The sequence below is a fragment of the Pongo abelii genome, chromosome 4, assembly GCF_028885655.2.
Source record: "Pongo abelii isolate AG06213 chromosome 4, NHGRI_mPonAbe1-v2.0_pri, whole genome shotgun sequence".
In the NCBI taxonomy this organism is placed as follows: Eukaryota; Metazoa; Chordata; class Mammalia; order Primates; family Hominidae; genus Pongo; species Pongo abelii.
In genome coordinates this window covers 149,207,514-149,224,453 of record NC_071989.2, presented here as the reverse complement: position 1 = coordinate 149,224,453, position 16,940 = coordinate 149,207,514, and the positions used below count along the sequence as shown (strand labels likewise).

The 16,940-nt window shown below is 40.5% G+C and overlaps 1 protein-coding gene across 11 annotated transcripts in view; it reads right to left on the bottom strand.

Moving 5' to 3' along the window:
• PCDHA5 (protocadherin alpha 5) overlaps positions 1-16,940 on the bottom strand; it is a 219,670-nt gene that overhangs the window by 150,006 nt on the left and 52,724 nt on the right. For 3 of the 11 annotated variants that reach the window (XM_063723900.1, XM_063723901.1, XM_063723902.1), the window contains exon 1: positions 2,284-9,861. In XM_063723900.1, coding sequence (XP_063579970.1) covers positions 2,284-4,671 — 2,388 coding nt within the window. In that variant the 5' untranslated portion in view covers positions 4,672-9,861. 11 annotated transcript variants of the gene reach the window in all.

Sequence of the window (16,940 nt, the reverse complement as noted above, 5' to 3'; positions counted from 1 at the left end):
ACAACTTTTCTTGGAGAACAACAATATCCTGTGGCTCAAAACATAAGTGCATTTGATCTCATATCATTTCACTTATCTTCTTCTTTCCTGATTCCTGCATATGTTTATGTTTCTCTTTGTGAGCTTTCAACTCCTTTCCTATACCTTCTTGTGTGTGATCAGTACCTCTTCAAAGGTGGATTTGTCTTACAAATCAGAATTCCATGAAGAGTTTTATCTTGTATATAGACATCCTAAATAAAGTACTACTGCACCAACTGTATTATCACGTGAATTAATACGAAAAAAGATCATATTTGCAGGATACTGGTGTTACTATTGCTTTTGCTTTTTTCAATTTTTGAAATAGGGTCTCACTTTGTCATCCAGGCTGGAGTGCAGTGGCACAATCATGGGTCACTGCAGCCTCAACCTCCTGGGCTCAAGCCATACTCCCACCTCACCCTCCCAAGTAGCACTACAGTAGGGACTAAAGGCATGTACCACCATGCCCGGCTTATACATACATAAGTACATATATATATATATATATATATATATATGTGTAAGGAGAGCCCATCATATATATATATATATATATATATATATACACACACACAGTACAAGGTATCCCTATGTCACCCAGGTTGGTCTTGAACTCCTGGTCTCAAGCCATCCTCCCACCTTGGTTTCCCAAAATGCTGGGATTACAGGTGTGAGCCACCATGCCTGGCCTTAAGTTAGTATTGATGGAGCGATTAATGCACCTGTATACCTGAGACTTTTACAATTGATATGAGTTTTTACTAAGTTTTTTATATTACTTATAAGACATTAAGGAGGATTTTTTTTTCAAAATATCAGAGGGGGGAAGTATATATTTCATAAACCTATTTGATATAATAACAAATACACTTCTAAACTCTGCATTAACTTAGCATCTATAATTTCTAAGAGCTGGAGACAGGGCATGGAAAATATTAACACTGAAAGAATGCCATGCTTAAATTCTTGCCACAAATTTTTTTTTTGGTGTTTCTAAACTTGAACAATAATTTTAATTTTATTTGAAGCTATTTGTGAAGCATGTGCTGAGTAACAAATTCAATCTCCATACTCAAAGAGAAAGGGAAAGAAAAAAGTAATTGCTAAGAGCCATAGGCAAGATGACAAATTCATGGCATTGGTGTTCGGTAACACTAGAACTAATAAATTTTTTTAAAAAATGAAACCATGAGTATCAGGTAACAACCAATTTCAGGAAAACACAATCGATAGTGTAGTTTTGTCACTCTGCAACTAAATTAGCTTTCATTTCTGAGTCTATATCATCTAACCCAACCCTGTTTAAGATGACTAGAGAAGCTATTAAACTATACAATAGATCAGATCAGTAGAAAACATTAATTTAATTTTCTCCTCAAACTTTTAATATTAATTCATACTAAAGTATTTTGTCTCAAAATTAAAAAGTGTTCAAATTCCCTTCATTATTAAACATAAGCATGACTCCTTCTTTAAAGTGAAAGACCTAATACCTGAATGTCATAAGCAATGCCTAATGCTGATAAAGGAGCAGATAATGAAGAGCTACTGGATAAAATTATGTAAATAATGGAAACGTATATTTTCTTCTGCTAAGTGAATAATACACACTGACACAGGTACCACTACAACTAAAATACAAATGGAAAACATTTTTAAAGTTCAAAGCATTTAACTTAATTGCTAAGATTAAGAAATTTTTACCAATGAACTGCCCACCTACTTACTGCACTATTGAGAAAAAGCTGTAATCACTGAACATTGAAATCTACTATGGCAGTATAAGCTGTGGTATGCTACACATATTCTACACATGGAGGAAAACACATTTTCACTGAAGAGATATAGATCAGTGGAATTTTTTGTTAATGCAAATGCAATCAAATCAAAATTCAGATTGGAAATGAAATAACATGAAGTACTAATCTTACAAATATTTGTAACGAAAAGTGATTATGAAAGTAAATCATCAGAACTGCAACCTATATCACATATTTGTATTGGAAAATATTAGTGTATTCAGAATAAATTGTTATTTAAAAAAAATTTAAGTACCAATCAAAGGCTGACACACTGGGTAGGATAAAAAAATTTTAAAACTCCTGGAATAAATTATATTACAAAGGTATAACTAGAAATATTCAAGCATAAATGGAATGTAGACAAAAATGAAATATTCTGTTACATATTTGAGAAAATGCGGTAAGAGAAAATATTATTCATAAAGCACAAAAGGAAAATGAAAACGTAAAAACCCACCTTCCTAGAGTGGTCCCCTCCGATAGACTGATCCTCCCCGTCCACATCTACCATTGGGCACGCTGGAAGGCTGGGGCTGAAGGCCATGAAGTCCGTCTTGGGCAGGCCCTCCCCAGAACACACCCTCTGCCGCCTCTGCTGCGAGTAAGACCAGCTCCCCACCGCGCTAGAGCACACCAGCGTGGGCTTCACCGGCCCACACGCGCCCTCGGTGGGCACCGCCGAGCACCTCAGTGCAGTGTACAATAGCAGCGTGAGCACCAGCAAGCTGGACACCGCGCAGATGGCGATAATCAGGTACACGTTGACATCCACCAGGGCCACCTCGGGCGCCACGCCCACTGAAGCCCGCGACGAGGCCTTGGGTGCCTGGCTGCCCTCCACAAGCGACACAAGCACAGTGGCCGTGGCCGTCAGCGACGGCTCGCCATGGTCCTTCACCAGCACCAATAGGCGCTGACGTGGCGAGTCAGCCTCATCCAGAGCGCGCGTCGTACTGATCTCGCCCGTGTACAGCCCCACGCGGAACGGGATGCGTGAGCCAACCGCCGCCGACTGCAATTCATACGACAGCCACGCGTTGTATCCAGAGTCAGCGTCCACTGCGCGCACCTTAGCCACCACGTGACCTGCACCCACCGACCGCAGCACCAGCTCACTGACTGCACCGCCCGCGCTGCCAGCAAGAGACGCCAGCAGCGCGGGAGCGTTGTCGTTCTCATCCAGCACGAACACCTGCAGCGTCACGTTGCTGCCCAGAGGCGGCACGCCCGCGTCGCGAGCGCTCACCTGGAATTGTAGCAGCTCCAGCTCCTCGTGGTCCAACGGCTGCAGCGCGTACACCTTGCCGCTCTCCGCGTGCACCGACACGTAGCTCGACAGCGAGCGATCGCCCACCCGCCGCTCCACCAGCGAGTAGGACACCAGCGCGTTCTCCTGCGCGTCCGCGTCTCGCGCAGACACCGTGAAGATGTGGCAGCCCGGCGGGTTGTTCTCCTTCACGAACACCGTGTACTCGGGCTGCGCGAACGCCGGCGCGTTGTCGTTCACGTCGGCCACCTCCACGGACACGCTGGCCGTGGCCCACAGCGGAGGCGAGCCCCCGTCCCACGCCGTCACCACCAGCTCATAGGCCGACACCCTCTCGCGGTCCAGGGCGCTGTCCAGCACCAAGGAGTAGTAATTCTTGTAGGTGGACACCAGCTTGAATGGAACGTGAGGCGTCAGAGAGCAGGTGACCTGTCCGTTGGCTCCTGAATCATGGTCAGAAACCCTGATCAGGGCAATGACGGTGCCCACTTGAGCATCTTCTTTCACTGGGAGAGACAGAGAAGTGACAATCACCTCAGGTGAATTATCATTTTCATCCAGTAGTTCCACTAGGACCGTGCAGTGACCAACCATAGGTGGGTTTCCCTTATCTGTAACATCTACATGAATTTCATAAGTGTTACTGTCCTCAAAGTCAATAGCATCATTTACTTTTATTTCTCCCGTCCTTTCGTTTATCCAAAATTTCTTTCTTATCGTGGGTGGGACCAAAGAGCTAAATGAATACATCATTTCCTTGTTTATTCCTTCATCCGAATCAGAAGCGTTGAGCCGTATAACTAATGTTTGGTTCACTTGGTTTTCATACATCTTAACTTCATAAGCCAGTCTGTCAAAGATAGGGGCGTTATCATTGGCATCTAACACCAGGATCAGCAGAGAAACAGATCCGGTAAATTCAGGTTTGCCTCCATCAGTTGCTGTCAATAACAACTTTAGCTGAGGATTTTCTTCACGATCCAGCAGCTTCCGCAGAACAAGCACTGGGAATTTGTCTTTGTCTTTTTTGTTTATAATATCAAGAACAAAATACTCATTTGGACTGAGTTTGTAAGCAAGCAATGCGTTCTCTCCAACATCCGCATCAGATGCGCCTTCTAGTGGAAATCGAGAGTCAAGCAGTCTGGATTCAGGTATTGAGAGCTTTTGTTCTGTTACGGAGAACCTGGGCGGGTTGTCGTTAATGTCCTTCACTTCCACGTCCACATGGAAAACCTGCAGCGGCCTGTCCACGATCACCTCCAGGTGGATGCTGCACTCCACGCTCCGCCCGCACAGCTCCTCGCGGTCGATCCGAGAATTCACAAACAAAATGCCGTTCTGCAGATTTACCTCCAGAAGGTCCCCGTGTGTTTTCGATGCCACCCGGAACAGGCGCGGCACCATCTCCGCCAGCTCCAGCCCCAGGTCCTGCGCGATGCGGCCCACGAAGGTGCCGTGTCTGGCCTCCTCGTAGACGGAGTAGTGGAGCTGGCCGCTCCCCACCTCCCAGGCTGCGAGGAGAAGAAGCGAGAGCAGCGGACACTGGACCCACAGGCAGCTACATCTGGAAACCATCTTATCCTCTTGTTTTACAAATCGACGAATCAGCGGTCTAGAACGCACATACGATCCGACATTTTCTGTCCTATTTCTTATATCTATTTTTTATCGAAATGGCTGAGATCTCAGAATGAGGCTACTTCCTAGTCCTTGAGAAACTGGCTGATGCCTTTATTCTAAAAAGCTATTTTGTGGACGACAGCGACATCCGGTGGCTTTGGGTGTAAGTACAATTCCATGAGTTCACAACTTTCATTCATATGTTAATTCTTTTTTTACGTATTTTTATGTCTATGGACTTTCAAAGCCTCACATTACGTCTCTTTATAGTTAAAAACAATAAATGTTGATCCCACGTGCAATGTTTTCTTAAACGTAGACTCTCAGAGTAGTGATTTCTTCCCTAACCACTTGTTATCAACAGCTGAATTTCAAAATCCCCTTAATATTTGCATGCTACTGAGTATACTGATATGTTATTAAATGACAAGTTTAGTTCCATTTAAGTTCTGACACTTAATTTACTTCTCTTTCTCATTATTTTGAGATTTAATAAAGTTTATTTAGACGCTAATGTCAAGCATCAACTATCTGTGAGGTGTTTATAACTCCGAAGATCTAGTCATCACTAGAATTTAGAGATAATTAGCTTTAACATCAGACATTTCTCCATTTAGATTCCTATTATCCTACTCACTAGCCACATGACTTGGGAAAATCATTTAACCTCTCCCTCCCTCATGTTTCAATTTTATAACTTTGGCCTAATAGTAATATGGTGGTTGTGTGAATTATAATATAGTAAGTGCTTGCAATAGTACCTTAAGGAGAGTGAATGCTTCATAAATGGAAACTATTCTCAGGCCTCAATTTGGCCACATTTGTTTTCATGAGGCTCAATACCAAATTTGGCTCATCAGGCAAAATTATTACCTATAGAATGCCTTAATTATTGCTACTGCACAGGCTGAGAGTGGTGGTTTCTGTATTTTAGAAAACAGAAAAGTACTGTTATAGAAAAATCCTTTATAAAAGAAGTTTCATTTTATAATATCTTACATGGGCAAAAAGAATCTTAATTATAATTCTGAATAAAGTAATTAACAAATTTATTATTTCTGCTTTCAGAGACAAATGCTTTCAACCCTGTTATATTTACGCTTTTCAAATGCTCAAAAGACACAGTTCTGAAATGTATCTAGTAATTTTATCAATGTCAATGAAGTTTTTCATCACCACTTGCAGTAAAAATATTTTTTTCTCTCTCAAAGTTCTTGAAATCAAACATTCAGGAATGAAAATGTAATATATCTGTGCTGCTGAAAAAAACTTGAGTTTTCTATCTTTCCAAGAAAGGAAAACTTAATAACAGAAATATTGGTCTTATGCAAGAGTTAATTTATTTTATTTAATGATGTTTTGACTTTTCTAAAGAATATTTTTAAATGTGTCAATAACTTTAAACTTTTTTTATTAAAATCTGAATGACAGAGCAACAATATTTATGAATAAGAAAACTGACAGAAATGGGTGTCACTTAATCCATCAGTTTATGTGTCCTACTAAATTCTGTTTCTATACTTCTCTACTCCTCTGGAATGCCTCTTGCATCAAAATTCATTCAAATTATTTTAGGGATTACTTTTTTATAAACCCTGAATTAAAATGTAATGAGTTACTTATCAAAATTTCAACGTTTGTTTTAGCTATCTAGAGTGTAAAATAAGTTTGCCATTGATCAATCATCTCCATGCACAAAATAATAAAAACTAAACTCAATTTCTACTAATGTACATTTTATACCAAGTAATAACATAAATATCCCAATGTAGACGTCCAATATTGAATAAAAAGTAGGGAGTAGTTAAACTACTCTTTTTTTTTTTTTTTTTTTGAGACAGAATCTTGCTGTCACCCAGGCTGAAATGCAGTTGTGCCATCACAGTTCACTGCAGCCTCAATGTCCCAGGCTCAAGCGATTCTCTCGCCTCAGCCTCCTGAGTAGTTGGGACTACAGATATGTGCTGCCATGCCTGGCTAATTTTTTTTTTTTTTTTTTTTTTTTTTTTTTTTTTTTTTTTGGTAGAGACGAGTCTCACTACACTGGTCTCAAACTGCTGGGCTCAAGGAAGGGACCCTCCCACCTTGGCCTCCCAAAATATTGGGATTGCAGGTGTCAGGCCACCACATCTTTTTAAATTACAGAAACTTGCACTGTCAAGTATCAAATAGGGCTACGGATCTAAAATTTCGGTTGTATGAGAATCATCTCAGGTGTGCTTTAAAATGAAAATTTGCTCATACTACCCATTTCAGAATTTCTGAGGTGGAGTCTTGAACTAGAACATTCAATGAGGACTTAGGTGCTGCTAATGCTAATGCATTAGCAGGTCTAAGGATAGGCTGACCTATAGGCCCCAATTTGTCTGGAACAGGCTCAATTTAGGTCTGTGATCTTGTATACTTATTTACAGCACCCCCTTTGCTCTCAAAGTGTCTAAGATATTGGGTGACAACTTAGTTTTTCCTATATAGTAACTACAACTTGAAAAGAGGCATAGGAGGAGCTTCATTATTGTTTCATGATTCTGACTTGAATTGAGGAATGTTAACTACAGATGCATATAAGGAAAGCTATTAGGCAAAATAGGAAAGTGTCTCTTCTGCTTTCACCTCTCTGTTTTGAACTTGCCAGCCTGTTTTGAATTTTACCTTCTCTGGATCCCAGTGAGTTCATGTTTGCTAATGACCTCAAAAGATAAATTTATTACTAAGGTGTTGACAGCCCTTCTGAGAATTTGCATATGATGAGAGCTTATACTCTGAGAGAGAATAGAGATTAATATGAAGGACTAAATTACCAATCCCATCAACACAGCCATCAATAATGAAGAATACATTTTAGGCCAGGCGCGGTGGCTCACGCCTGTAATCCCAGCATTTTGGGAGGCTGAGGCCAGAGGATCATGAGCTCAGGAGATCGAGACCATCCTGGCTAACACAGTGAAACCCTGTCTCTACTAAAAATACAAAAAAATTAGCCAGGCATGGTGGCAGGCGCCTTTAGTCCCAGCTACTCGGGAGGCTGAGGCAGGAGAATGGTGTGAACCTGGGAGTGGGAGCTTGGAGTGAGCCGAGATGGCACCACTGCACTCCAGCCTGGACAACAGAGTGAGACTCTGACTCAAAAAAAAAAAAGAATACATTTTATGATTATTGATGACATAGTAAATGCTTAGTAAGTACTAGCTCTAAGGAGACTGGAGGACTTAGGGCAGGGGACAAAGGACGTCTGTAGCATCCCTCTAGTCACATCAAATAATCAAATACCTGGGTCCAAGTTTAAATGGCACATGAAACTTGAAAAATGTGCAAAGACAAAGATACTTGAAAGTATAAGACTATATTCAAGGTGAGTTTTGCTGATAGACATAGATAGGTTTAATGACAGGAGCTCAGAGACCACTCAAGTTTTGAAAGAAAATGACAAAAAAAAAAAAAAAAAAAAAAAAAAGGCTTGGCACAGTGGCTCACACCTTACCTTTAATCCCAGCACTTTGGGAGATTGAGGTGGGAGCATCACAAGGTCAGGAGTTCGAGACCAGCCTGGCCAACATGATGAAACCCCATCTCTACCAAAAATACAAAAATTAGCCGGGCGCGGTGGCATGTGCCTGCAATCCCAGCTACTCAGGAGGCTGAGGCAGGAGAATTGCTTGAACCCAGGAGGCAGAGGTTGTAGTGAGCCGAGATCATGCCATACTCCAGCCTGGTTGGCAGAAAAAGACTCCGTCTCAGAAAAATAAAAAGACAAAAAACATGTAATATTGTAGCATATTCCAAACGTGTGTTTTAAGGGAAAATTTAAAAATTAAAATATTTTGTTTTAAATAAATGTTACTGGAATTTTCATAGTTATTATTGTGGCTCTATTCTCAAGGCCATTCTGATCTTTCTCCACTGAGTTTTTAATTAAGTCATACCTTGTAAAATATCTGACACAATATTAAATAAAATAGCTGAAAGAGAAAGAAAAATATAAACCGCATAACAAAAACTCAATAAGCGAAGTTTTTAAAACTATAAATTAGAAAACAAACAAATAGCTTGCACTAAAGATAGAGTGTGGAAAACCACCATTTTGAAAGTCACATACTACAATTCAGGAAATATAACATGTAGTGACATTAAAGAGGCAAATCTCGTATCCAGATTTCTGCTTTGTGTTACATATGAGCTGAGAGGAGAAAAAGAGATTTTTTAAAAAACAGATTTCTGTCTTATGGATTACTGACAGAACAAGTGAATTCTCATCTAAATTTGTAAGGGTAATGTTTTAAGTTACAGACTTTGAATTTCAAAAGAACTCAAAGTTTGGAATCTTTACATGGCTGATCATTTTATCACTGAATGGAGAAAATTTCAATTAAAAGGAGAATGTCTTCTTGAAGAAAGGAAACACTTGTTTAAAAAGCATTTTCTCCTATTTCTGTAAGCTGAATTTCAAAAAATGTTCTAAGTGTAGACAAAATTTCAGTCAACACTTCCTGAATTATCTACATTGTCAGGCATTTTAAAACATATTTTATATAAGTTGAAATGAAGGCTGTGTTTATAACATTTATTGACATAATTTGATTCCTAAAGTGGAGCAACTGTTTTCTAAAGTTTAGGGGAAGTTTCTTATTAAAATAATAGATACTGAGGATTGCTGAACAACCAGATGTTCACACAGTCTCCATCCAGAGAAATGTAGAGAACTACAAACTTAACAAGGTAACAATTGCTATATATTTTTGCTTGGGTTTCTTATAAACAATACAAGTAGACTAAAATACTATGCATCATTTAGAAATAAATAAATGATAGTGATGTTAATTTAATGTTTAATGAATGACTAACAACTAAATTGGTGTTCAAGTGTTATAGCAGCATAGCATCAGAAATTCAATGTCACTTTAATCACAAATTTAAATAAAATTGATTCAGCACCCAAAAAATATCTATTTAATATACGGTTTATAATTCTCACTAGAAGTCAAGACAAAGTCGGCTCCAATGTTAAGGGATTTACTTTATAAGAAAAAAAAATCTGCTGGATTTCTAGAAGAATGAATAAAACTATTTGAAGGGCCCCTGGGAGTAATCGAAAATATCTTTCTAGAAAAAATAAATAATTATATAAACATATAAAATGCTAGAAAAACCCACCTTCCCAGATGAATCTGAAGAAGCAGAGGGTTCTCCCATTCGCTCTGTAGATCCAGCACAAGGAGAAAGGCCCGGGCTGAAGGCCATGAGGTCGGTCTTCTGCGGACCCTCGCCAGAGCACACCCTCTGCCTCCTCTGCTGCGAGTACGACCAACTCCCCACCGCGCTAGAACACACCAGCGTAGGCTTGCCCGGCGCGCACTCGCCCTTGGTGGGCATCGCCGAGCACCGCAGCGCAGTGTACAGCAGCAGCGTGAGAACCAACAGGCTAGACACCGCGCAGATGGCGATGATCAGGTACACGTTGACATCCACCAGCGTCACCTCGGGGCCCGTGGCACCCACTGATGCCCGCGACGATGCCTTTGGCGCCTGGCCGCTCTCCACCAGCGACACGAGCACAGTGGCCGTGGCTGTCAGCGCTGGCTCCCCGTGGTCTTTCACCAGCACCAGTAGGCGCTGGCGCGGTGAGTCCGTCTCATCTAGGGCTCGTGTCGTGCTGATCTCGCCCGTGTACAGCCCCACGCGGAACGGGATGCGCGCGCTGGCCGTTTCTGGCTGCAGCTCATATGAAAGCCACGCGTTGTAGCCCGAGTCGGCGTCCACTGCGCGCACCTTCCCCACCACCACGCCGGCGCCCACCGACCGCAGCACCAGCTCGCTCACTGCGCCGTCAGTGCCCCTCATCCGAGGTGCCAGCAGCGCCGGCGCATTGTCGTTCTCATCCAGCACGAACACCTGCAGCGTCACGTTGCTGCCCAGAGGCGGCACGCCCGCGTCGCGCGCGCTCACCTGGAACTGTAGCAGCTCCAGCTCCTCGTGGTCCAGCGGCTGCAGCGCGTACACCTTGCCGCTCTCCGCGTGCACCGACACGTAGCTCGACAGCGTGCGCTCGCCCACCCGCCGCTCCACCAGCGAGTAGGACACCAGCGCGTTCTCCTGCGCGTCCGCGTCCCGCGCAGACACCGTGAAGATGTGGCAGCCCGGCGGGTTGTTCTCCTTCACGAACACCGTGTACTCGGGCTGCGCGAACGCTGGTGCGTTGTCGTTCACGTCGGCCACCTCCACAGACACTCTGGCCATGGCCCACAGTGAAGGCAAGCCCCCGTCCCGCGCGGTAACCACCAGCTCGTAGGCCGACACGCTCTCGCGGTCCAGGGCACTGTCCAGCACCAACGAGTAGTAATTCTTGTAGGTGGACACCAGCTTGAAGGGGACGTGGGACGTCAGGGAGCAGGTAACCTGCCCGTTGGCATCTGCGTCTAGGTCAGTCACACTAATCAGGGCAATAACTGTCCCCAGTTGTGCGTCCTCTTTTACAGGAAGCGAGAGCGTTTTGATAGTCAACTGTGGAGCATTGTCATTTACATCCACAACTTCCACAAGAACTGTACAATGACCAGCCAGAGGTGGGAAGCCTTTATCGACAGCCTCTACTGGGAGCTTGTGTGCTCTACTTTCTTCAAAATCCATATGTCCTATCACTGTGATTGCCCCACTTATGGGGTCCATGTGGAACTTGGATTTTATATCTGGAGAAACATCACTGGAGAAGGAGTAAATAATATCCCCATTCAAGCCTTCGTCTAAATCTGAGGCATTGGGGTGAATCACCAGCGTTCCGATAGAAACGTTTTCTGGTAATTTCACCGTATACAGGGTTCTGTCAAACACTGGGGCATTGTCATTTATGTCCAGTACTGTGATGATTAACTGAACGGTGCCAGTCAGTTCAGGTTTGCCTCCATCGGTGGCCGTGAGCAATAAATGAAGCTCCGGAGTTTCTTCTCTGTCTAAAAGTTTCCGTAATACAAGTCCAAGAGGTCTCACCTGCTGGTTGCTAGTTGGCACGTCCAGGGAGAAATACTCATTGGGGCTCAGTCTGTAAGTGAGCAGGGCGTTCTCCCCGATATCTGCATCGGACGCGCCCTCTAGTGGAAACCGAGAGTCAAGCGGCCTGGATTCGGAGATGAACAGATTCTTTAGTGTCGCTGGGAACACGGGCGGATTGTCGTTAATGTCCTTCACCTCCACGTCCACATGGAAAACCTGCAGTGGCCTGTCCACGATCACCTCCAGGTGGATACTGCACTCCGCGCTCCGCCCGCACAGCTCCTCGCGGTCGATCCGAGAATTCACAAACAAAATGCCATTCTGCAGATTTACCTCCAGAAGGTCCCCGCGGCCTTTGGAATCCAACTGAAACAGGCGCGGCACCATCTCCGCCAGCTCCAGCCCCAGGTCCTGCGCAATGCGGCCCACGAAGGTGCCGTGTTTGGCTTCCTCCGGGACGGAGTAGTGGAGCTGGCCGCTCCCCACCATCCACATCGCGAGGATCAGAAGCGAGAGCAGTAGAGGCTGACCCTCTGGATCTCCTCGACTTGAGTATAACATTTCAAATACTCGGTCTTCTTCTAATTAGTGAAAATTGCCTCCAAATTAGGAGAAATCATCTGATTTTGTCAGTCCCATTCTGCTGTGTTCGCCATTGTTCAGCACAGAGAGAGTGAAAAAGAATTGAGCCTCTTTCCCATGGGAAAAGGGCTGTATTTGTCTGGATTCAGAGAGAACATCACGGCAAAGAGTGACATCACGTGGCCCAAAGTGTAAGTACATATTTCATGAATAAAAATTTCACAGTTATTCTGCAAAACTTATTTCATTTTCTTAATTTTTTCTTAAGTAATCATTGTTGAAACAGAAGATCCCGTTTCTCTTGCTGGAGCCTTCTTAGCAGACTGACTGCCTCTAAATGTTTTGTCTGACCTTGATTGTGGTTTTCTCATCCCTGAGAAAACTCTCCACTTAAGTTTTAAATAACGACAGAAATGAAGTAACAATTAAAATGATTCCATTGAGCAATCAAGAATTTTAAATTACAAAGTTCTTTTGTTGTGGAATTCAGAATCTCCCATATGGCTCGAAATAGGATTCTAGGGTAAGAGAAATCCAGGAGTTGCAATCTCTAGTGAATATAGGAGCCCAGAAATCTACTGAAGAAAAAGAAACAGTCATGTCTGGAAAAAGGAATCAGCAAAAAGGAGCAACCAACTGAGGTAGTTTTTTTGAGTAACTCTATGAATTGAAAAGGTATAAAATATTGCAAGAAAAGCGAGAATTGACTTTAAGGTCTTGCGTTGCATGGGGAGAAAATATATTTTTCTCTTTTGTAGCATTTATACAATCTGTTTCCAGAAATGTGTTGTTTTGATCCTTTCCACGCTTTATAATCTATGAATAATCTCTTCTTTGTAATCTCCAATATAGTTTGTGTAATGTTATTACAATATGTTTTAATTTCATTATTGCTCATCCTTATACTCAGGGCAATTTCTGTTTTTAAAGCTATGCTTGAGATTCTTTTCCTAAGTTCTACAAAGTTCTGTTGTGAGTTTTACTATCTTATTCCAACGTATAAGTCGATTAATTAAATCTAGATTTTAGTGTATCTCAAGTCTAAAGGCAAAACCGTGACTGTTTATTGTGCCATTAACGTTTTTGCATATTTATCTTTTATTTCGTATTTCTACTGATAACAGCCTAAGAGGTGCATTTAACAATTGCTTCTGTCCTTGATTACTGCAGGAGCTTCTGAGTTTGTCTTCCCGTTCAATCTTCTTTCAAAAGTCGTGATTTATTTTGCTCAAGGTAGTTTAATAGCTCCCAATTAATTCTAAAGAGTGGCCAAATTCCTTAATCACTCACGGCTGTTTAGTTTATTACTCAGAAATCAAGAGATCTTCTTACATTGGTTTTCCTGCTTTCATTCTCCGCAGACTGTGTGTTTTAACCAAAGTGTACTTTTCTACTTGTCATATTGATGCTTTCTCTGTCTTCAATTTTCCTTATGTTTTCTCTTTCCAAGAAATGTCTATCACTCTCAGTATTCTCCCGGGGGGGAAATTACTTATTTTAAAACCACTGAAACACACCATGCCCGTTCAAGTATTTCTTCAAAAATTCAAATAGGAAATGATTGTCTTTCAACTTCAACCTCACTCTGATTTACCTCTTTTGTACCTGTTACATTATCTTGCCTTGCATTGTGTGACTCGTATTCTTTATTTGACATCAAATTTTAAAGCCAGAGGCTGGGTCTCAGTAATAATTCCTGACATGATGATATGCTGTTAGAGATCTGTAAGGGTCCTACTTAATGTTTAATGAAGACTGGTTATTACAATCTTCTCTACTTGCTAAGAAAGCATTTTAGGCTGGGCACAGTGGCTCATGCCTGTAATCCCAGCACTTTAGGAGGCCGAAGTGGGCGGATCACGAGGTCGGGAGATCTAGACCATCCTGGCTAACACGGTGAAACCCCGACTCTACTAAAAATACAAAAAATTAGCCGGGTATGGTGGCATGCACCTGTAATCCCAGCTACTCGGGAGGCTGAGGAAGGAGAATCATTTGAACATGGGAGGCAGAGGTTGCAGTGAGCCGAGATCGCGCCACTGCATTCCAGCCTGGGCGACAGAGCGAGACTCCGTCTCAAAAAAAAAAAAAAAAAAGAAAAAAAAAAGAAAGCACTTTAAAAAGGCTATTCTACAACACTCTACATAAATGGTTTACTTAATTCATAGAACTACAACATAAATTGACTTTGAGTCATCATCAAAACATTATTGTATACTTCTTTTTAAGAAAAATACTATTAATGGAAAGAAACATACAAAGATCTCAAACACCTACTCAGCCCTCTGCAGGATCTCAGGCAACTTTTGAATATGGGAAACAAACAACTATCAAAGTAAGATAGTCTACACATTCCTTGGAAGGACTTTAACCTTTCCAAAAAAATTTTTCCCACATAGGTAGTGTTAACTTGACTTTCCTAAACTCATAATAACTTTTAGATTTTTTTCATTCCACCACACAACATTCAAAATATTGAAACATCCTAGGTTACTCTAAAAAATGACTTTACAGAAGACAATTTTACATAAAAATAAGATTAATATGGAAGGCCATAACGACTTTCTGACATTTTAGGTTTCCTTTTTGCAATCACTAACTTCTTTCCTCTTAAGAATGGTAATAACTAAATTTTATTATGTACCGCTCACTTGCCAGACTTTATTATTAATAATTTATAACTATTAATTTACTTGATACAAAAAATCTATACAGTAGAATTCACATTTATCATGTATACATATAATGCCAAGGAACTGAATAACAAATCCTTTACCAATGGCTACACATACAAAAATTGGTAAAGGGAGGACTTGATTTAGAGAGCTTCAGAATCTACAATACTTAATAACTAACTTCTGACATATTTCAATCCCAGAAATGCTTAATAGCTAAAAGCATCACCATAATTAGAATAGTGAAAAGTATTAATGTACAAGAAATAGGTTTAGACTTTCTCATTGTGAAAGCCAACCCCAAATTCAAATATCAGAGAGTTGAAGAAACACAGAACTAAAATGACTTAAATGATAAGTTGCCAAATACAATGCTAGGTGGTGGAAAGAATCCTCCTATTTATGATATTTTGTAAAAGTCAATTAAATGTTTAGGAGAATTCAGTAATTAAAGTAATATCTGAGAACCAGGTAGACATAGACAGGATAGGAAATATTACTTTCACGAAGGAAAAATTCCACATATTATTCAAACAGGATAATAAAGATAAGCATATTTTTTAAAGTCCTTAAGGGACTAAAATGAAAACAATTCGCTTTTACATAATGTGTTCTAATAGTCAAATAAAATGTTAAACATGGACAGGCATTAAGAGAACTGTAAAATCAACTACAAAATAATTCCGCTTTGAGGTTACCTTCAGTTGGACAAGGGGGATAAAATATGCCCACAAATGATTACATTATTGGTTCATAAGTGATTAAAAGATTTAAAACAATAGTAATAACAAACTGTAAGAATTCAGAGTCCCAGAAATCCTTTATTCCCTTCCATCAAGTTCTACCATTCCCTCCAAAGCAATATGCACAAAGTCTAATGGGTATTTAATATCCAGGCAGGTCGAACAGTCACAAGAAGCAGAGGTATAAAAAGACAAGAAGAAAGAAAATGTTGAAAGACACCAAAATAAAGTATCTTGGATTTTTCAAAGATTTATCCCATAATGCTAAATATTTTTATATGAACTAGGGCCATGATAATCCCAAATGTTCTGTATAATAAGGATTTATAAATTATATGTTTGGTTTGCAAGGATGAAATTACCATGTATAGTTTTTCTGATGAAAACATTTTTCTAAGTGATATATTAAATATCACTTTAATGTGGAATATTATTGAAAATATTCCAACTCATGAACAAAGAGTTGAATGATTAGAGTTTAGAAGATACTTGCAAGAATAAAGTAATCATTTTCTAAACATAGAGGCTCAAAAAATGTTAAGTTGGTGACAATACAACTGTAAAAATCATGTAGAATAAAAAACATGTCTCCAAATAGTAAAATGGTCTAAATAATGAATTAAAAGAAGGATTACAAATCTCTTCCCTCTTGATTTTACTTTTTAACTAGTTTATAATAAAATTAGGAAGAATATGAAAACTATCAAATTTTGAAAAACACTATCATTCTGTATTTTATCACTACACTGCTTAAAACCGCAATAGTGAAACACCAAAGATGTTTGTGACTACCAGACACTAAAAAGTCAGATAAGATGAATAAACTGAGATCTTAAAGTGAATAAAAGTAAATATAAGGACAACATATTTAAAACATGCATTTCAAAGTACAGCATATGGAGTAAGATTAAGAGTTCAGTGCCTAAGGACAAAAGAATAACGCTTTGGGGGAATACATTCACCAAAGATCGAAATGCCCTGAACGTCCTTAGAGTATGGTTCAGAGAAGACGGCTGTAAGGCAGGCCAAAATAAATATTCAGTAAAAAAAGGATATCATCCAACCATAACTTGAGTTTCAAGATAGACCCAACTTGTGGAGAATGATTAATACTGTATTATGCCACTGAGAAAATTCAATTAATTATAAAAGGTTTCTAAAAACTAAAACGTTTAAATTTTCACTATAAAATACGGTGAAAAAACAAATCTGAAACACTTTTAAAGTAACTACAATTTCC